The sequence below is a fragment of the Dermochelys coriacea genome, chromosome 1 (assembly GCF_009764565.3).
Source record: "Dermochelys coriacea isolate rDerCor1 chromosome 1, rDerCor1.pri.v4, whole genome shotgun sequence".
NCBI lineage: Eukaryota > Metazoa > Chordata > Testudines > Dermochelyidae > Dermochelys > Dermochelys coriacea.
Window position 1 is genome coordinate 25,129,650 of NC_050068.2, and position 21,554 is coordinate 25,151,203.

Here is a 21,554-nt window from a genome sequence, read left to right on the forward strand (position 1 = left end):
GATCCTTGGCATGTCTTGATTTGTTCACAATGGGGATGACTGTCTCACTTGTATTTCTTTTAAAATTGGTTCGCAGCTCACACATGAAGAAGGTCATCCCACGTCCATGGAAAAGCTTGCAGCTGAAAGCACAAATCTCCACTTCTCTCTACTTTTGTGTCAGATGCAAATAAAGTTCTTTTCTTCTGTGAACATTCTGTAACTACCTTTAACATATTTTATTTGCTAAGAAGTAAAATAGTGGCTACAGTTTTGAAGATAATGGAGTCTTTTTTGCATCTCTGGTGATCCTGCATTCACACACATTCTCTACTCTCCTTTCTTGTTCATTCTCAATAATACACAGCTACTACAGGGATAAGTTTAAGATAAGGTTTGGATTATCTAGTAGAATCTTTTCCACCTCCTAATGTCTGTGATGATATTATATCAACCACTCTGTGATATGCACATTGATTTCATGCCAATATAATGAACAGCAAACATATTTCAGAGTTAACACCACACTGATATAAAGTTTGATCCTTCTGAATGACTGGAGACTGTCTAAAAGCTTTCTTAAGATTAGTTTATCTAGATACGCAGGAAGACGATGATGCATTGGTTCACGTTTGAGAAGGTTTCACAACCATAAAGGTTAGGCTTTTTAAAATAAAGTTCTCTTTCTGTTGGAAGCTGGGGTGGGAGGAGGCACCAACAGACTTCAGGAAATGTTGGAAGGGCTGTTGGTTATGCACTAGCCCTCTGATCCAAAGCCCAGTGAAATCAGTAGAAAGGCTCCCAATGACTTCATTGGGCTTTGGATCAGGTATTAGGAACTTAGTGGATCCTGTAGATGCTTCGATAGCGATAATAAATGTGGAGGAAATTATTGTGCTTCACTTGGGAGCACTCTTGTGGAGAGTTCCAAAAGACTGTGTCAGCAGAGGATATTGGGAGGTGGTATAGTTAGAGAACATCCAAATGAAAGTAGATAAACTTTTAATATGTTTATCAAGTTCCTGTTTCATGGCAGGTGAAATGACAAGAAATACTGAGCAAAGGAACTTAATCTGTAGCTGGAACATTTTAATAAATCAATGTTTAAATCCATTGGAAAAGACCCATTGGCAATTGCCAACACTTGTTTTGTGATCCTTTCCCTGTAAAATGAAGAAGTGCAAAGTAACCGTTGCCCGCAGTCATAAAGTAAAGGAAGGTCTCAGAAAATATATTTATTGTCAGCTCAGTACTAGTGGAACTCGGCTTCAAAAACAGCCATTAATTTCCCAGCACATTCCCCTGCTCTCCTTGGGGGAAAAAAAAAAATCAGTCATTTCAATTTCTGTTTACGTATCTAAAATAATCCCTCTCATCTTTTTGATAAATTAGCATTTCTATGGCTATTTATTCTTCATCTCTTTGCTTTATCCCTTCCTGGTTGGATGTATTTATTTATTTATTTCCAGAGTGCGTTGTTTATTATGGGCTCTTTTCATTCACAGAATGTCATTTCTCTTCTGGACTTTTAGGTATTTCCATCACTATTCACTACATATTTCATCCATGTTCTTATAGAAAGTCATTATGTGGCAGGGCCTGCCGACAAGGGATATTTAGAATATACTCTTCCTTTGTTCTAAAGCACTGTATTACTTCCCTGTGTTAGGTGATTAATATATCTGATCAACAAGGACATGGACCTGATGCTGCTGTAAAAAGACTTGAGTATTTATATTGCTGGAATTCATGCCATTTTCTCCCTTTCTATCTTTTTGTCTATGCATTGGATTGAAGTGCATAGGAGCTCTTATCAGATAGACTGTTCACAACAAAAAAGGGTTTTTTTGTTTTTTGATGTTTAAAAACTTTTAAAGCACAGAAGTAAGTTGGTAGCCTCAGTATACTTCCTAGTGGACAAGTGTTTGTACTTCAAAAGCCTCTACTAATTGACTACTTGGGCCTTATTATTCTCTCCAGTGCTGAGCAGAAATCAGTGGGGAGGGTGCTGGATATGACTTCTGTCACAGTTTCACAGTAACTGCACCTATATTTTCCCCTCCATGGTCCTTTAAGGGCACCCGCATAGGGGTTTCTGGCTCCCAGCCACCACTGTCCTGGATGGAGATCCATGTCTCACTCCCTCCTGATCGGGGATTTTAAGGCTGTCCAGCTCTCTGATCTGCCCTAATATGTCCAGCAAGCCTGTCTGCCTAAAAGGCCAGTGCCTGCACTTTGCTTTCTCTGAGGGCAATGACCAGTGTATTGCTTACAAGTTACCAGGTAGCTTCATCTAAGCGAACACATTTATTCTTAAGGTAAAAGCATTACAAGAAAACATATAAAAACAATAAAAGAACCTGTACACATACTAAAAAGCTTACCTGAGGTCACCCCCAACTCCAACATGGGACTCTGGTAGGGGTTAGTCCTTCAAACCCCACAACTGGGTTTTCCTGTGATTACAAGTTCATCCAGTCAGGAACTAAAATGAAGGTCCTGAGTCAGTTTAAACCTGGGCTATTTATCCAAAAGTAATTTCTTTTTCTGTTGGTCTCTGGAGAATCCAGTTTGAATCAGAATATGTTGGCCTTTCCAGAAGCTGAAAGAAAAGGAGTACTTGTGGCACCTTAGAGACTAACAAATTTGTTTGAGCATAAGCTTTCATGAGCTACAGCTCACTTCGTCGGATGAATTCAGTGGAAAATACAGTGGGGAGATTTATATACATAGAGAACATGAAACAATGGGTGTTACCATACACTCACTGTAATGAGAGTGATCACTTAAGGTGAGCTATTAGCAGCAGGAGAGCAGGGGGTGGGGGGGAGACCTTCTGTTGTGATGATCAAGGTGGGCCATTTCCAGCAGTTGAGAAGAACGTCTGAGGAACAGTGTGGGGTGGGGGGGAATAAACATGGGGAAATAGTTTTACTTTGTGTAATGACCCATCCACTCCCAGTCTCTATTCAAGGCTAACTTAATTGTATCCAGTTTGCAAATTAATTCCAATTCAGCAGTCTCTCGTTGGAGTCTGTTTTTGCAGTTTTTTGGTTGAAGTATTACATCTTTTAGGTCTGTAATCGAGTTACCAAAGAGATTGAAGTGTTCTCCGACTGGTTTTTGAATGTTACAATTCTTGACGTCTGATTTGTGTCCATTTATTCTTTTACGTAGAGACTGTCCAGTTTGACCAATGTACATGGCAGAAGGGCATTGCTGGCACATGATGGCATATATCACATTGGTAGATGCGCAGGTGAACGAGCCTCTGATAGTGTGGCTGATGTGATTAGGCCCTATGATGGTGTCCCCTGAATAGATATGTAGACACAGTTGGCAACAGGCTTTGTTGCAAGGATAGGTTCCTGGGTTAGTGGTTCTGTCGTGTGGTATGTAGTTGCTGGTGAGTATTTGCTTCAGGTTGGGGGGCTGTCTGTAAGCAAGGACTGGCCTGTCTCCCAAGATCTGTGAAAGTGATGGGTCGTCCTTCCTGATAGGTTGTAGATCCTTGATGATGCGTTTGAGAGGTTTTAGTTGGGGGCTGAAGGTGATGGCTAGTGGCGTTCTGTTATTTTCTTTGTTGGGCCTGTCCTGTAGTAGGTGACTTCTGGGTACTCTTCTGGCTCTGTCAATCTGTTTCTTCACTTCAGCAGGTGGGTATTGTAGTTGTAAGAATGCTTGATAAAGATCTTGTAGGTGTTTGTCTCTGTCTGATGGGTTGGAGCAAATGTGGTCATATCGTAGAGCTTGGCTGTAGACAATGGATCGTGTGGTATGGTCTGTATGAAAGCTGGAGGCAAGTAGGTAGGCATAGCGGTCAGTAGGTTTCCGGTATAGGGAAGCTGGCATCTCTCTGGAGGTGTTATAACATGAGTGATTTGCCTTCGTCATTCCCTGCTGTTTTCGCTACCTGAAGGAGCTGTGATAACCCTTGTGGAGTGCGTACAATCTCTGGCCCACATTGGTACATAAACTCAATGTGTATAAATGATTTATCTCTCCTCCCCCACTCACATTCTCTCATCAAGGACAATGCCCAGTGAGGCAGGTGAGTAGAGTCACTTCTTAGCCACCATGCTAGTCTCTCCAGAGTGGGATGAGGCTGGGACCATGGATCTTACCCCTTCCACACAGGCCATTAGAGCTAAAACTGGGGAGCTAGATTTAAACCATTTAAAAGACAATAGATATCTCACTGCAACATGCTGGAATCCTGGCTGAACCAACACCCATCACAAATGGCTGGTTTGGCCTCCAAGGCACAAGTGCAGCCCTGAATTTATAAAGGATCACTTTCATCTATTTTGATTAGCTTAAAGATTGTGTAAGGCTTTAGGCTGCTACGGAAAGTCCTGTGCGGAATGGTGTAATCAAAAATAACCCATTAGTTCTGGCCCATGAGCAGATCTGTCTCCTGAATGAAAACTCGATGCATTTAAATTCTTTATCTAGTACCAAATGCATCTGTGGCTAAATCCAAGTTTCTTATTACCATCCTATCCTACAGCTTCTTCACTAATTTCTCTCTATTAGCAACATGACTTACTTTTATCCAGGCTGTCCCTGTTAATATATTTCATCCTTGAGTTCAGCTATATTGGTATTTCTGCCAAAAGGTTAGCATTGGGTTAGGATAACTAAATGGTCTTTGAATACATCCCAAAAGTGGTGGGAAAAATACAGCTGAATGCATTTATTTTGGTATTATTATTAGTTGTGCACTGTTACTGTGTTTGTCACTCTGCAAACACAGAGTCTGCTCTGAAGTCAATAGGAACGTAAATTCTGAAATTAGGATTGGACCTCTGTAAGAAATTGGCTATGCCACAAGGAATTTACAATTTAAGGGCCCTGTGATGCTTTTACTGAAGTCAATGTGGTATTTGCTTTTGATTTCAGTGGGATAAAAATGGGTCTGTACATCATTGTAGACTGAATTGAAGGTGGGGGATGGCTTTTGGGGAAGGGTATGCGTGGCGTGTAGTTATATATATCCTAAAGGGTGGCAGCTCTACATACACACTCAGAGTGGATGGGAAACCTCTTGCGATTTTCTGTCCTCAGCAGGTGGAGTGGATGGGCCTTGATTAATAAAGAGTGTGATAGGTTTCTATGGAAGATCCTTTGATTTGCTACCTTGCATGTATCAGGCTCTTGATTATCTGGGACATTTGCAATGTGTGACAATGTGTTATCACTGTTTGGTTTAATTTAAAAGCAATGTCAGTATTATAATCTTCATCACCTGTTTGTTTCAGTATCTGTAGCGAAGTCTGAGGAGGTCTTTTGAGAGGAGGAACTCTCTCCTTCCCATCAGTTGTGATCATCTGATGCAATGGTTCTCAACCTGTGGCCTGTGGACCGCTTGCGACCCAATCTGCACATAGCAGCAGCCCATGTGACATTCTTAGAGCCCTACAATCCTATATATATTGTGTGGTTGCGGCCCAATAAATCATTGAGTGTTGTATATGCAGCCCACAATCGTAAATAGGTTGAGAACCACTGATGTGACAATCCCAGGGTTTAAAGAAGATGGGGTTGTTGCCCAGGGCATTTTTGGTGATGTGTTATTCACTCTGGAACTTGCCCCTCACCACTCCAAATCTGCTAAGCCCATCTCTTTTCCCAGATTTTTCTTAGGGTAAGAGTGGAGGTGTCGAACAGGGTTTGAGAACAGATGGCTGAGGATAGATTTCTGTTGTCATTTTGTCCATATGCATATTTAATGATTTAGTAATTTTTTGCAATTGACATGTTTTATACATTTGCACCATACTCTCCTTCTACACATCAGGTGAAGATGCACCTTTTATTATCTCTGTTGTTTTTGGTAACCCACAGTACTGTGCTTACTGTCTTTCCTGCAGGAGTTATCTATACTGCAGATGTCCTTGACCGAGAGACAACCAAATCCTATTGGCTAACCGTGTATGCGACTGATCGTGGTGTCGTCCCACTCTATGCCACCATCGAGGTCTATGTTGAAGTGGAAGATGTGAATGACAATGCCCCTTTGACCTCTGAACCCATTTATTATCCGGCTGTCATGGAAAACTCCCCTAAGGATGTATCTGTCATTCAGATCCAGGCCCAAGATCCCGACTCCAGCAGCAGTGAAAAACTGACATACAGGATTACGAGTGGAAACCCTCAGAACTTCTTCGCTATCAATCCAAAAACAGGTAATGAGATACCATTGCTTTTTGTTTCTTGATCAATGCGGATTTTGGACAGAGCTGCTTTTCTTTGTTTGTCTCTTGCATTGGACTCTTCTGAAGCTGTTTTTTTGTGTGTGGGGATGTTTTGGGAAAATTGTTGCCTATCTTTTTTCCGACAGTCAAGTTCCAATTTCACAGTTGATTCAATAGTGTGGCAGTAACCATAGCCTTTGTGTAAGGATCGTGTGATACTGTTGTGTACACCTTTGTGCCTGTAAACATCTGCACTGGCAGATGATGCAACCCAAACAATATTTTCTTTTTGCCGTTATGGTGATCTTTTTCTTATTCCTCTTTCATAGCTTCTCAATATTACCCATCAACTTTACCCGAAGGGATAGGGCTTTGATATACTAAGTACACTTAATGCTGCTATGGAAGATTTACCAGTGGGTTAGAGCTGTTGTAGTTTATGGGATAAATTCTCATTTGGTTGTAGCCCCGTTGAAGTCAACATTTGTCAAACGCAAGTTATTGGATTCAATACAAGAGTTAACTGGATGCAGTTTTATGGCATGTATTGTACAGCAGATCAGACTACATGATCTAATGGTCTCTTGGGTCTTAAATTGAATCTACACAAATTTATACCAGCTGGGGTTCTGGGCATATGTGTGACATGTTACAGATATGATGCTGTCTGTCTGGTTATTCTTCTGAGCTGCACTGCAGTCACCTGTTAGCTCACCTGGGCCCCAATTCAGCAGAGCACTTGAGCATGCATACATTGACTTCAGTGGGACTATGCATGTGCTTTAAAGTTTTGCTGAATAAGGCCGCTAAAAATACCACACCTTAGCTGGAAGATCAAGAATTAACACTCGGGAACAGTAAAGAGTGCAATAGGTGGTTGAGCCTGAGACCACTTACGTTATCCTTCATGCATACCTGTATCCTGCTGCAAAATGGCCTCCATGCTGTGTTTATCAAGCTGTCTACCATCCATTATCTGCCTTGCAAACCTTCTCGACTTGATGTGGACCTGACAGCATAATCTGTAGCCAAGGAGGTGGTGGGATATTTCATAGCAATAGGCAGAGATTTTTGAAAGCTTTCACCCACCGCCCCCAATTCATTCTAATGAAAGATGTATGGCCAAATGCCTTCTGCACTGCTTTAAATAAACCTCAATTTACATTGTTTTAAAAGACTTACATCTGTGTATGTGTACGCAAGTCAAAGGCAAATACAATCAGTTGTGAGTAATAACAGGGGGTAAATAACTTTGCTACCATGCAGTATTTGGCTAGGCAGCCCAGCTACTATATGTGGTAAAAAAAATTGGTGGACTTCTTTTCAGGCATAACCCTGCAGACTGGCCTTAATAAGTGCTCTCGCTGAATCTGCTGCAGATACACAGCCTAAAGCCCAAATCACACATCTTCCCATGATAAGGGATGGAAGAGGAGGGTTGAGCCACCGGCCCCACCCCCAAATTCCCATTGTGAAAGAAGCCCCAGATGAGCTGGGTTGTAATAATGCCTGTGCTTCCCCTGCATTGACTCCCCAAATCTTTCAGCACAGCCTGTTCAGTGCAACTGCACTGCCTCTGATGTCAAGGTCAGTGGAGCAGGGACCGTCTTTTTGTTCTGCGTTTAGACGAGACGTAGTACAGTGCAGTCCAGGTCCAGCAACAAGACTACAGTAATACAAATAATCATAATAGCTATAAGAGCACCCTCGATCAGGGAACCAGGACTGTTTCCTCTCACAAGGATGCCTCCATTCTTTTCAATAGGGAGCTTAATTTGAAGCTTGCTTTGCTTAGTTTTATGAGGTAAAACTGTTACATGGCTGGAATTTAGAGTCTTCAGCCATTCCCTCCTAAGCTCTGCAAACTCTCTCAGAGCTTTTAGTGCCGATGGCAAGTAAGATATTTAATATTTAACATTTATATTTCAGTAGCTCCGGAGGGACCTTATTGTGCTATGGGAATCTTCTGGCCAGTGTATGATTTGTGAAGGATTGTGTACATGTGGGATAAATCCGCTCCCTTTGTGCAGCTTACTTAAAGAGAAATAAAATGGAAAACACTGAAAACTGGATGGAATGCCTCTCCCCTTCCCCCTCTCCAAGTTCTTCTGTGGATAGATTGGTGGTATATGTGTACGGTGGTTCTGTGGTGCTGAGAAGGGACGTTTCCAATTTTAAAGCCAGGGATTGGAATCACAGTCTCATAAATTATCAAAGCGCTGTGGGTTTTAGCAGCACAGTTCTCGGTGACAGCAATAGGAGGTGGGAAACTCAAAGCTGAGAGAGAAACATACACTGTTAGCTTTAGAAAGTAGCCTTCAGCCGAAGCTACTTTTAAACTCTCTCAAACCACATTCTTTTCTTACTGATACGATTTTTATAAGAAACAGGTTCTCAGCTATGATGTTTTCTAGTAATTAAGAAATAGATTTATCATTTTCCAGCATGTACAGAAGAGATTTGTCTCAGATTTTGTGTAGCTTTATGTGCTAGCTGACATTCAGCAAAGCTGTAATTTATGTAGTGCTTTGCAAGGCAGATTTAAATGTTGCAGCATGCTGTACAATAAATAAAGCTTAATATATTTAATATGAACCCAGATATGTCACAGGTGGCAATGTAGCGATGGCAGTATAGGTGAGTGGTGTTTGAGTGTTTTTGCCTCAGAATGAAACTATTCATCTGTGCCACGGGGATCAATTCAGTCCTAAAATTTTAAGTACTGTCAACAGTCGGTCATCTTTCATCTATGACTAGTCAGGCTTTGTGAGTGAAAATTAAAGTAGTGTCCCATTTAGGCCCATGCTGGCATGGACAGGAGTCCACTGAGTATCAAATCATAAATTTAACAAATCCCTGGCTTTATTTTACTTTTGGGTGCAGTTTGTGTGATATTTCCAAAGAATCACTTCTGGATGGTCTATTTTATAGTGCTGTTTCTATACACTCGGTTCACCAATTCATAAATGACAAGGTTTTCCACCTTCTCTTTCTCCAGAACTTCCCTTCATCCTCTTCAATGCTCATTCCAGTTATATACATTTCTATAATGTTGATGGGATGGGTTTGCAGTACCTATCCATGTGTTTATATTACACCATAGTTTATCATATACTTATCACCATAGTGTATTGCCCTCTGGTGAGGGCACACCGCTGCAGATCTGAGTTTGATTCCTGGCTGGTTTCAGAGTAGCAGCCGTGTTAGTCTCTATTCGCAAAAAGAAAAGGAGTACTTGTGGCACCTTAGAGACTAACAAATTTATTAGAGCATAAGCTTTCGTGAGCTACAGCTCACTTCATCGGATGCATTTGGTGGAAAAAACAGAGGAGAGATTTATATACACACACACAGAGAACATGAAACAATGGGTTTATCATACACACTGTAAGGAGAGTGATCACTTAAGATAAGCCATCACCAGCAGCAGGAGGGGGAAAGGAGGAAAACCTTTCATGGTGACAAGCAAGGTAGGCTAATTCCAGCAGTTAACAAGAATATCAGAGGAACAGTGGGGGGTAGGGTGGGAGGGAGAAATACCATGGGGAAATAGTTTTACTTTGTGTAATGACTCATCCATTCCCAGTCTCTATTCAAGCCTAAGTTAATTGTATCCAGTTTGCAAATTAATTCCAATTCAGCAGTCTCTCGTTGGAGTCTGTTTTTGAAGCTTTTTTGTTGAAGTATAGCCACTCTTAGGTCTGTGATCGAGTGACCAGAGAGATTGAAGTGTTCTCCAACTGGTTTTTGAACGTTATAATTCTTGACGTCTGATTTGTGTCCATTCATTCTTTTACGTAGAGACTGTCCAGTTTGGCCAATGTACATGGCAGAGGGGCATTGCTGGCACATGATGGCATATATCACATTGGTAGATGCGCAGGTGAAGGAGCCTCTGATAGTGTGGCTGATGTGATTAGGCCCTATGATGGTATCCCCTGAATAGATATGTGGACAGAGTTGGCAACGGGCTTTGTTGCAAGGCTAGGTTCCTGGGTTAGTGGTTCTGTTGTGTGGTGTGTGGTTGCTGGTGAGTATTTGCTTCAGATTGGGGGGCTGTCTGTAAGCAAGGACTGGTCTGTCTCCCAAGATCTGTGAGAGTGATGGGTCGTCCTTCAGGATAGGTTGTAGATCCTTGATGATGCGTTGGAGAGGTTTTAGTTGGGGGCTGAAGGTGATGGCTAATGGCGTTCTGTTGTTTTCTTTGTTGGGCCTGTCCTGTAGTAGGTGACTTCTGGGTACTCTTCTGGCTCTGTCAATCTGTTTCTTCACTTCAGCAGGTGGGTATTGTAGTTGTAGGAATGCATGATAGAGATCTTGTAGGTGTTTGTCTCTGTCTGAGGGGTTGGAGCAAATGCGGTTATATCGTAGCGCTTGGCTGTAGACAATGGATCGAGTGGTATGATCTGGATGAAAGCTAGAGGCATGTAGGTAGGAATAGCGGTCAGTAGGTTTCCGATACAGAGTGGTGTTTATGTGACCATCGCTTATTAGCACCGTAGTGTCCAGGAAGTGGATCTCTTGTGTGGACTGATCCAGGCTGAGGTTGATGGTGGGATGGAAATTGTTGAAATCATGGTGGAATTCCTCAAGAGCTTCTTTTCCATGAGTCCAGATGATGAAGATGTCGTCATCAATGTAGCACAAGTAGAGTAGGGGCATTAGGGGACGAGAGCTGAGGAAGCGTTGTTCTAAGTCAGCCATAAAAATGTTGGCATACTGTGGGGCCATGCAGGTACCCATCGCAGTGCCGCTGATTTGAAGGTATACATTGTCACCAAATGTGAAATAGTTATGAGTCAGGACAAAGTCACAAAGTTCAGCCACCAGGTTAGCCGTGACATTATCGGGGATACTGTTCCTGACGGCTTGTAGCCCATCTTTGTGTGGAATGTTGGTGTAGAGGGCTTCTACATCCATAGTGGCTAGGATGGTGTTTTTAGGAAGATCACCAATGGACTGTAGTTTCCTCAGGAAGTCAGTGGTATCTCGAAGATAGCTGGGAGTGCTGGTAACGAAGGGCCTGAGGAGGGAGTCTACATAGCCAGACAATCCTGCTGTCAGGGTGCCAATGCCTGAGATGATTCCTGGCTGTGCCGCAGGCTTTTGGCAAGTGACTTAAGGCGAGATTTTTTTTTAGGGTATTTTGGTGCTGCCTCAATATGCAGATAGGTGCCTAGAGGGATTTTCCAAGTGCCTAGGCTCTTAACTCCTATTGAAATCAATGGGAGTTAGGTGCCCAGGCATTTTTGAAAATCCCATGCAGTGTCTATCTGCAGCCTAAGGCACCTCAGTACCTTTAAATATTTGGTCCTTTGCTCTCCTGTGCCTTTGCTTCCCATCTGTAAAATATAAATAATAATATTCCCTTTATCTCCCACGTCTGTGTACAATATAAGCACATTAGGGCAAGGACTGTCTCTTCCTAAGTATATAGGCAATGCCCTGCAAAATGGAGCCCTCGTATTGGCTGTAGGCGCTGATGAAGTACAAATAAAATAATATAAATTCAATTCACTTTCAAGTGAGACTTTCAGTCTCCCAATGAGGAAATGTCCATCTGAGCAAGAAGCCCAGTCTGAAGACTCCATCCAAATGGTTCTAGCGACATAGGAAGGTTTTCTGGTCTTTTTGGGGATTGGCCAATGAGACACCACCCGTTCTCTCCTTTTCTAAATTCTGCTGTGATGAGGGAGGATAAAGAGGCAATTTTGACCATGAAAAACCACTTCTCCCAGGTCCCTGCTCCATAGGGGTTGCCAGGTGTCCGGTTTTAGACCCAAAAGCCCAGTCGAAAAGGACCCTGACGGCTCCGGTCAGCACCGCTGCTGGGCTGTTAAAAGTCCCATTGGCGGGGCTGATAGGCTCCCCACCCGGCTCTGTGTGGCTCCCATAAGCGGCAACGTATCCCTTGGTTCCTAGGTGGAGGGACAGCCAGGTGGAGGGTGCGCAGTGCCCCCACCCCATGCACTGGCTTTGTCACTTATATTGGCTGGGAACCATGGCCAATGGGAGCTGCAGGGGCAGCACCTGCAGGCAGAGGCAGCGTGCACAGTTCAGAGTTACCTGGCCATCCCTGTGCCAAGTAGCCGAGGGACATGCCATCTGCTTTCGGGAGTCCCCTGAGGTAAGCGCCGTCTAGAGCCTGCACCCCACATCTCCTCCCATACGCCTGTCCCAGCCAGAGCCTCCTCCTAAACTCAGACGCACTCCTGGAGCCCACACTCCCTCCCACATCCCCACTCCCTGCCCCAACCCTGAGCCTGCATCCCGCACCTCCTCCCACACCCCAACCCCCTGCCCTGGCCTGGAGCCTCTTCCCACACTCATACTCCCTCCCAGAGCCTGCATCCCACACCCCCTCCTGCATCTCTGTCCCAGCCCTGAACCCCCTCCCACACCTAAACTCCCTCCCATACACACCCACATCCCCAGCTCCCTGCCCCAGCCCAGAACCTCCTCTTGCACCCTGAATCACTCATTTCTGGCCCTACCCTGGAACTCGCAACCCCAGCTCAGAACCCATACCCCGTCCGACATCCCAGCCCCCTGCCTCAGCCTGGAGCCCCCTCCCACACTCTGAACTCCTCAGCTCCACCCCTCAGCCTGGAGTCTCCTTCTGCACTCCAAAACTCTCATCCTTGGCCCTCCCAGACCCCACACCCAACCTCCTGCCACAGCCCGGACTCCCCTCCAACACCCTGAATCCCTCCTTTCTGGCCCCACCCCAGAGCCCGCACCCCCAGCCGGAGCCTTTACCTCCTCCTGCACCCAACCCCCTGGCCCCGGTGTAAACAGGCAAGTGAGTGAGGGTGAGAGTGAGCGAGGAGGGTGGTGGTGGAGTGAGCGGGGGGCAGGGCATTGGTTATGGGGCAGGGCCTCAGGGCAGGGGTGTTCGGTTTTGTGCTATTAGAAAGTTTGCAACCCTACTGTTTGGGTATGTGTTATGGTGGTGTGTGTCAGAGCTGGCTCCAGTACCCCTTGTTTCTACACCTGAGAGGAGAAAGACAGGAAGAAACTGTCAAAACATCCTACCATCATCCCTGAGCTCTCTAGCACAGCAGACATCTTGGGGCAAATGCTTCCTCATATGTAGGTTCCTCCTTTCATGTCCTAGATTTTGTTTTAATGTATAGCTAAGTGGCATCCAGTGGGCAGAATTGTACTTTCTGTGATGAGCTGATATGTCTAAGTACAGGCACCAAGCAGATAATGTAGTACATGAGTAGTTATGAAACCATAAATCATCTGTGCTCTCTTTCAGGGAGCTATTAAAGGTTGCCTTTTCCTGTAGAACAATGAATAGTGTTCGCTTAATTTAGCAAGTCCAATATGACATCTCTGACTTTCCCTGATTTATTGTGCAAGGGGTATTTAAATTCAATATTGTCATTAAATTCAATTTTTGTGTGGATAGAAGTGCACTTCAAATAGAAAAGGACAAATTGTGGCTGCAGTATGGTTATAGTCACAGTAAGGAAACGTGTGTTGACACTTGTTTGTTTAGTAGATACCTACTGTACTTAAAATGGCAACTTAAGTGTTTCCATTATTAGTTCTGCTCAGCAAGGGTGATTGCATATGCATGATGAAGATGATGTAGGGTAAAATTTTCAAAAGCACTGTAGCACTTAACTCCCATTGATTCCAATTTCAGTTAGGCACCTAGGCACTTTTGAAAATCTAATTCGGGGGCTATCTGCATCTTTCGGCACCTAAATATCTTTTAAAATCTGACCCTTAGTTTTATTTTCAGCAGTGATTTAGGTCCTTACATAGGTATTTATGCCCCTAAAATGTAGATAGGACTGTTAGTAACCTAAATTGATATGTTTTACTAAGTACAGTGGTAAATCTGGCCCTTAAGCATTAATGTTCCTAACTGCCTAAGTAAATTTAAAAATGGCTTCTAAGTCACTTAAGCACTTTTTAAAATTTTACCCATAGTGTCGTCCTTTTTCATGGCTAGTCTCATTACACCCACCTGCAGGTTTCCCTTCTTGGCTTGACTTCCATGCAGAGGGAGGGCTCCATCTTACTCTGACACTGAACACAGGGCAGCTAAATAAACTGCGTGAACTGATGGGATGTGTGTGTATGTATTTGAATGTGCCTATATGTATATAGAACTAAAAATCACAGGGTGGAAGAGATGAAAACAGAGAAGAATTCTAGTGTTGCATGAATTCTCGAGCTATCTGAATTCTAACCACTACTAGAAGTGCTGTGTTGGAAGAAAACTGCTGGAAATTCTATGGCCATGCTAAACAGTTAGCACTGAAGCTAGTATCAATTATCTGGGAGAGGATGGTGGAAGAAGATAAAAAAGACAGACGATGGAGTTATAAAAAATGATTGATTAGGGCCACAAATTCTTATTTTTATTTCATGTATGCAGGTTTTAATTTCGCAGTGCAGCGTAGCAGTAATTTATTGCACTGATTTATTACTTTTTAGTGCTCTGAAGGAAATGATGAATTTTAATTCAAACCATTACTTTTTTGGGAAGAGGATACATTGGACAAACCCAATAGGCTTCTGTTGAATCTAATGCAGATTATATTAAGACAGATTTTAATTAACATGATTGCAGGCAAATTCGGCTGTCATTCACACCAGTGTAAATCCAGATTAACTATTGATTTTAGTGGAGTCACTCTAAATTTATAGTGATGTGTCTGTGAGTTAAATTTGGCCCTAGGTTGCCTGATATGTTACCAGTGCAGTTTACTGTTTTCCATTTGATTTAACGATGCCTGACCAACAACACTCCCAAACTAATGCGTGCTTACATTGTAAGACTGGATTCATTAATATAATTGGAAATGATATATGTAACCCAGTACTTTTTTTACAGTAATACTTCTTGGATATGGCAGTGCCTGGCTGTTCAAATACCATGGACAGATTTTGAGAGAGGCTTGGTTAATTCTATGACTATGCAAGCTAGTGCACGGTTAATGAACGCCGTAATCTAATTGCTGGGATCAAGATAAAATGCCTCCAACCCACCTTGAAGAGTTTTGGCCAATTTTTAAGGCTTATTATGAGACTAAATTGTTCTTTGCCATCATCTGAAGCAGTGGGTATATGGCCTAGCTTAGCCAGAAGCAGAAAATCTGATTTGCTGTGCTATATCAAAACAGGCCTTACACATGATGGTCCCCATTTCCGCAACCCCATCCTTTCCTCTACATCCCCACTTTTTTAAATTCTGTCAATCTAAATTCCCCCTCCAGTTTCAGCTGGATATAATATTCTTCACATATCCTGTACTCCTGTGGGGTATAGCTAGATGTTGTACAACAATTGCTTCATTTCAATCCAGAAGAAGTGGCATTTCCGTGGTGAGTCATTCCAATATATGTAGTCAGTGAAGCTCTCTTGGGATCCTTTAGTAAATTGTGGTTTTATTTGCTTGCCCCTTAAAGACCCAGCCCTGTGGTGGCTTTTCCATGGTTGAGTGTGGAGCTTCCCAGAGCTTGTCATCACTGCTTCAGTCTGCAGCTGGTGGGAATCATTTGAGAGTGATGCAGAACTGTCCTGGGGAGTGGGCCTAATCCTGTATGGTGCTGAGAGCTCTCTGGGAGGTGCTAATGTCATTGGGAGTTGAGGGCCCTCAGCTCCAACCAGGAAGCATTCTGTACCTTGGAGGATCAAACCCAAGTTGGCCTGGGTAGGACCAGAGTACAGCATTGTGGTAACGTACTGTAGATGATTGATGCAATTCAGGTTATAAATCCCCAATCTATGGAGTAGTTACAAACAATGCAAGATCGTAAGAAATATTTACGTGAAGCTATTTGTACAGAGACCTACTTTTTTTTCTTTTTTTTTTAATGGACACTGGATCAATAATACCTAATAGATGTTTTAAATTACTTGGGTGCTTTTGTTGCTCTAGATTGTTTGAAAGCTATTTCATATGCCCATCATTTCTGCAAGAATATGCAACTTGTATTGTCTCTTTGTGACTTGAAAACATTCACGAATGCCTTCATAAGTCCCATCTGAAAGTAAGGATGACATTCTGCATTCTATTAAAGTTTCAAGTAAGCCTCTTCTGGACTGGCATTTTATAAGCCTCATGAATAAAGGTCTTGCTATTCTTATGGCTTGTTTCTTTGGATTGTGGTTAGTAGCAACTCAAACCGCATGTCCCTCAAAGAGGGGAAAAAAAAGTCTATGTAGCTTTTTGAGTGCTACATTCAGAATGGGAAACTGAGGCATTGAATGATGAAGTGACTTGCCCAAGGTCACCCAAGAAGTCTGTAGTAGAGTAGGGAATTGAACCCAGGTCTCTGGCTAGTGCCCAAAGCAGAGGTCCTTCCTCTTCCAGTCAGAGACTACTTGTGTAACTGCTCATCAACATGATTAAGGGCTGCACAGTCTAGTCCAAAGTACGTGTTTGCATAGAACAGTTCAATATTTTTCTACAGTATAACCTCCTTAGATCAATGTTATTTGTTGTAGTACCTGCTAGGGACACTGTACAAGCACACTAGGCATAGGCCTTGCCTCAGGGCAGATACCTACAAACATAGCAAATGGAAAAGACATACATTATCAGGTCCAACTCCATGCCGATGCAGGTTATTCCCTATAGTATGTCTCCAGTTAAGTCCTCCATGCCAGTCCAGGTTTTGGTTTTGAGCTAGCCGTATAACTTCCCCGTTTCCCTATTTTTAGAAATGGGAATGGTATTTACCTACCTCATGTGACTGTGGTCAGACTTAATTCCCATGAAATGCTCTGAAGGTGAAAAGTTCTGTCTAAATGACAGTTATTTAAAAAAATATGTGGCCATTTGCTGAGGCAGCAAGATGCATCTCCAGCCTCCCTAGAGTGAATGAGAGTGTGGTCTAGTGGCTAGGACCCTTGGAGATCTGTTCCCAGCTTTACTTCCCACTCACTGTATGATTCTAAGTCAAATACTTCACTCCCCTGCCTCCCTTTTTACCTTTTTAGTCTGCAGAAGAGAAGAATGAGGGGGGATTTGATAGCTGCTTTCAACTACCTGAAAGGGGGTTTCAAAGAGGATGGCTCTAGACTGTTCTCAATGGTAGCAGATGACAGAACGAGGAGTAATGGTCTCAAGTTGCAATGGGGGAGGTTTAGATTGGATATTAGGAAAAACTTTTTCACTAAGAGGGTGGTGAAACACTGGAATGCGTTACCTAGGGAGGTGGTAGAATCTCCTTCCTTAGAGGTTTTTAAGGTCAGGCTTGACAAAGCCCTGGCTGGGATGATTTAACTGGGACTTGGTCCTGCTTTGAGCAGGGGGTTGGACTAGATGACCTTCTGGGGTCCCTTCCAACCCTGATATTCTATGATTCTATGATTCTATGATTCTTTTGTCTGTCTATTGACTGAAATCTATTGACTGAGCTCCTATTCTGTGTGTGTAACACCAAGCACAATGCTGCCCTGGTCTCAGGTGGTGTAAATGTAATACAATACATTTTAATAGGCTGCTTTTAATACAATAATAAATAAAACATTTCCGTCTCCTCTGATTAGAGTAGAATCATAGAATCATAGAATATCAGGGTTGGAAGGGACCCCAGAAGGTCATCTAGTCCAACCCCCTGCTCAAAGCAGGACCAAGTCCCAGTTAAATCATCCCAGCCAGGGCTTTGTCAAGCCTGACCTTAAAAACCTCTAAGGAAGGAGATTCTACCACCTCCCTAGGTAACGCATTCCAGTGTTTCACCACCCTCTTAGTGAAAAAGTTTTTCCTAATATCCAATCTAAACCTCCCCCATTGCAACTTGAGACCATTACTCCTCGTTCTGTCATCTGCTACCATTGAGAACAGTCTAGAGCCATCCTCTTTGAAACCCCCTTTCAGGTAGTTGAAAGCAGCTATCAAATCCCCCCTCATTCTTCTCTTCTGCAGACTAAACAATCCCAGCTCCCTCAGCCTCTCCTCATAAGTCATGTGCTCTAGACCCCTAATCATTTTCGTTGCCCTTCGTTGTACTCTTTCCAATTTATCCACATCCTTCCTGTAGTGTGGGGCCCAAAACTGGACACAGTACTCCAGATGAGGCCTCACCAGTGTCGAATAGAGGGGAACGATCACGTCCCTCGATCTGCTCGCTATGCCCCTACTTATACATCCCAAAATGCCATTGGCCTTCTTGGCAACAAGGGCACACTGCTGACTCATATCCAGCTTCTCGTCCACTGTCACCCCTAGGTCCTTTTCCGCAGAACTGCTGCCGAGCCATTCGGTCCCTAGTCTGTAGCGGTGCATTGGATTCTTCCATCCTAAGTGCAGGACCCTGCACTTATCCTTATTGAACCTCATTAGATTTCTTTTGGCCCAATCTTCCAATTTGTCTAGGTCCTTCTGTATCCTATCCCTCCCCTCCAGCATATCTACCACTCCTCCCAGTTTAGTATCATCCGCAAATTTGCTGAGAGTGCAATCCACACCATCCTCCAGATCATTTATGAAGATATTGAACAAAACGGGCCCCAGGACCGACCCCTGGGGCACTCCACTTGACACCGGCTGCCAACTAGACATGGAGCCATTGATCACTACCCGTTGAGCCCGACAATCTAGCCAGCTTTCTACCCACCTTATAGTGCATTCATCCAGCCCATACTTCCTTAACTTGCTGACAAGAATGCTGTGGGAGACCGTGTCAAAAGCTTTGCTAAAGTCAAGAAACAATACATCCACTGCTTTCCCTTCATCCACAGAACCAGTAATCTCATCATAAAAGGCGATTAGATTAGTCAGGCATGACCTTCCCTTGGTGAATCCATGCTGACTGTTCCTGATCACTTTCCTCTCCTCTAAGTGCTTCAGGATTGATTCTTTGAGGACCTGCTCCATGATTTTTCCAGGGACTGAGGTGAGGCTGACCGGCCTGTAGTTCCCAGGATCCTCCTTCTTCCCTTTTTTAAAGATGGGCACTACATTAGCCTTTTTCCAGTCATCCGGGACTTCCCCCGTTCGCCACGAGTTTTCAAAGATAATGGCCAAGGGCTCTGCAATCACAGCCGCCAATTCCTTCAGCACTCTCGGATGCAATTCGTCCGGCCCCATGGACTTGTGCACGTCCAGCTTTTCTAAATAGTCCCTAACCACCTCTATCTCTACAGAGGGCTGGCCATCTCTTCCCCATTTTGTGTTGCCCAGCACAGCAGTCTGGGAGCTGACCTTGTTAGTGAAAACAGAGGCAAAAAAAGCATTGAGTACATTAGCTTTTTCCACATCCTCTGTCACTAGCTTGCCTCCCTCATTCAGTAAGGGGCCCACACTTTCCTTGGCTTTCTTCTTGTTGCCAACATACCTGAAGAAACCCTTCTTGTTACTCTTGACATCTCTTGCTAGCTGCAGCTCCAGGTGCGATTTGGCCCTCCTGATATCTTTCCTACATGCCCGAGCAATATTTTTATACTCTTCCCTGGTCATATGTCCAACCTTCCACTTCTTGTAAGCTTCTTTTTTATGTTTAAGATCCGCTAGGATTTCACCATTAAGCCAAGCTGGTCGCCTGCCATATTTACTATTCTTTCGACTCATCGGGATGGTTTGTCCCTGTAACCTCAACAGGGATTCCTTGAAATACAGCCAGCTCTCCTGGACTCCCTTCCCTTTCATGTTAGTCCCCCAGGGGATCCTGGCCATCTGTTCCCTGAGGGAGTCAAAGTCTGCTTTCCTGAAGTCCAGGGTCCGTATCCTGCTGCTTACCTTTCTTCCCTGCGTCAGGATCCTGAACTCAACCAACTCATGGTCACTGCCTCCCAGATTCCCATCCACTTTTGCTTCCCCCACTAATTCTACCCGGTTTGTGAGCAGCAGGTCAAGAAAAGCGCTCCCCCTAGTTGGCTCCCCTAGCACTTGCACCAGGAAATTGTCCCCTACGCTTTCCAAAAACTTCCTGGATTGTCTATGCACCGCTGTATTGCTCTCCCAGCAGATATCAGGAAAATTAAAGTCACCCATGAGAATCAGGGCATGCGATCTAGTAGCTTCCGTGAGTTGCCGGAAGAAAGCCTCATCCACCTCATCCCCCTGGTCCGGTGGTCTATAGCAGACTCCCACCATGACATCACTCTTGTTGCACACACTTCTAAACTTAATCCAGAGACACTCAGGTTTTTCCACAGTTTCGTACCGGAGCTCTGAGCAGTCATACTGCTCCCTTACATACAGTGCTACTCCCCCACCTTTTCTGCCCTGCCTGTCCTTCCTGAACAGTTTATAACCATCCATGACTGTACTCCAGTCATGTGAGTTATCCCACCAAGTCTCTGTTATTCCAATCACGTCATAATTCCTTGACATCACCAGGACCTCCAGTTCTCCCTGCTTGTTTCCAAGGCTTTGTGCATTTGTATATAAGCACTTGAGATAACCTGTTGATCGCCCCTCATTCCCAGTATGAGGCAGGAGCCCTCCCCTCACAGACATTCCTGCCTGTGCTTCCTCCCGGTATCCCGCTTTCCCACTTACCTCAGGGCTTTGGTCTCCTTCCCCCGGTGAACCTAGTTTAAAGCCCTCCTCACTAGGTTAGCCAGCCTGCTGGCAAAGATGTTCTTCCCTCTCTTCGTAAGATGGAGCCCGTCTCTGCCCAGCACTCCTCCTTCATGGAACACCATCCCATGGTCAAAGAATCCAAAGCCTTCTCTCCGACACCACCTGCGTAGCCATTCGTTGACCTCCACGATTCGACGGTCCCTACCCAGGCCTTTTCCTTCCACGGGGAGGATGGACGAGAACACCACTTGCGCCTCCAACTCCTTTATCCTTCTTCCCAGAGCCACGTAGTCCGCAGTGATCCGCTCAAGGTCATTCTTGGCAGTATCATTGGTGCCCACGTGGAGAAGCAGGAAGGGGTAGCGATCCGAGGGCTTGATGAGTCTCGGCAGTCTCTCCGTCACATCACGAATCTTAGCCCCTGTCAAGCAGCAGACTTCTCGGTTTTCCCGGTCAGGGCGGCAGATAGATGACTCAGTCCCCCGGAGGAGAGAGTCCCCGACCACCACCACCCGCCTTCTCCTCTTGGGAGTGGTGGTCGTGGAACCCCCAACCTCAGGACATCGCATCTCATGCCTCCCAACCAGCGGAGTCTCCTTCCGCTTTCTCCCCCCAGACATATCATCTGGTCCACTCTCCGCATTGGTACCTGTGGAGAGAACATGAAAGCGGTTAGTTACCTGTGTCTGTGTTACTGGAACCCGGACATTCCGCTTACCTCTTCTGGAGGTCACATGTTGCCAAGCTTCTTCACTGGCCTCTTGGCTCCTCTGTGCAACCTGCTCTATATCTTTAGAGCTTTGTGCCCCTAGAAGGCTATCCTGAGTTTGGTCCAGAAAATCCTCAGTCTCTCGTATACAACGCAGGGTCGTTACCTG

General features: G+C 44.3%; 1 protein-coding gene across 9 annotated transcripts in view; it reads left to right on the forward strand.

Moving 5' to 3' along the window:
* The window catches only part of FAT3 (FAT atypical cadherin 3), a 576,249-nt gene that overhangs the window by 240,880 nt on the left and 313,815 nt on the right, over nt 1–21,554 (forward strand). For all 9 annotated transcript variants that reach the window (XM_038409118.2, XM_043504135.1, XM_043504136.1 and 6 more), the window contains exon 3: nt 5,853–6,167. In XM_038409118.2, coding sequence (XP_038265046.1) covers nt 5,853–6,167 — 315 coding nt within the window. The remainder of the gene's footprint in view (nt 1–5,852; nt 6,168–21,554) is intronic.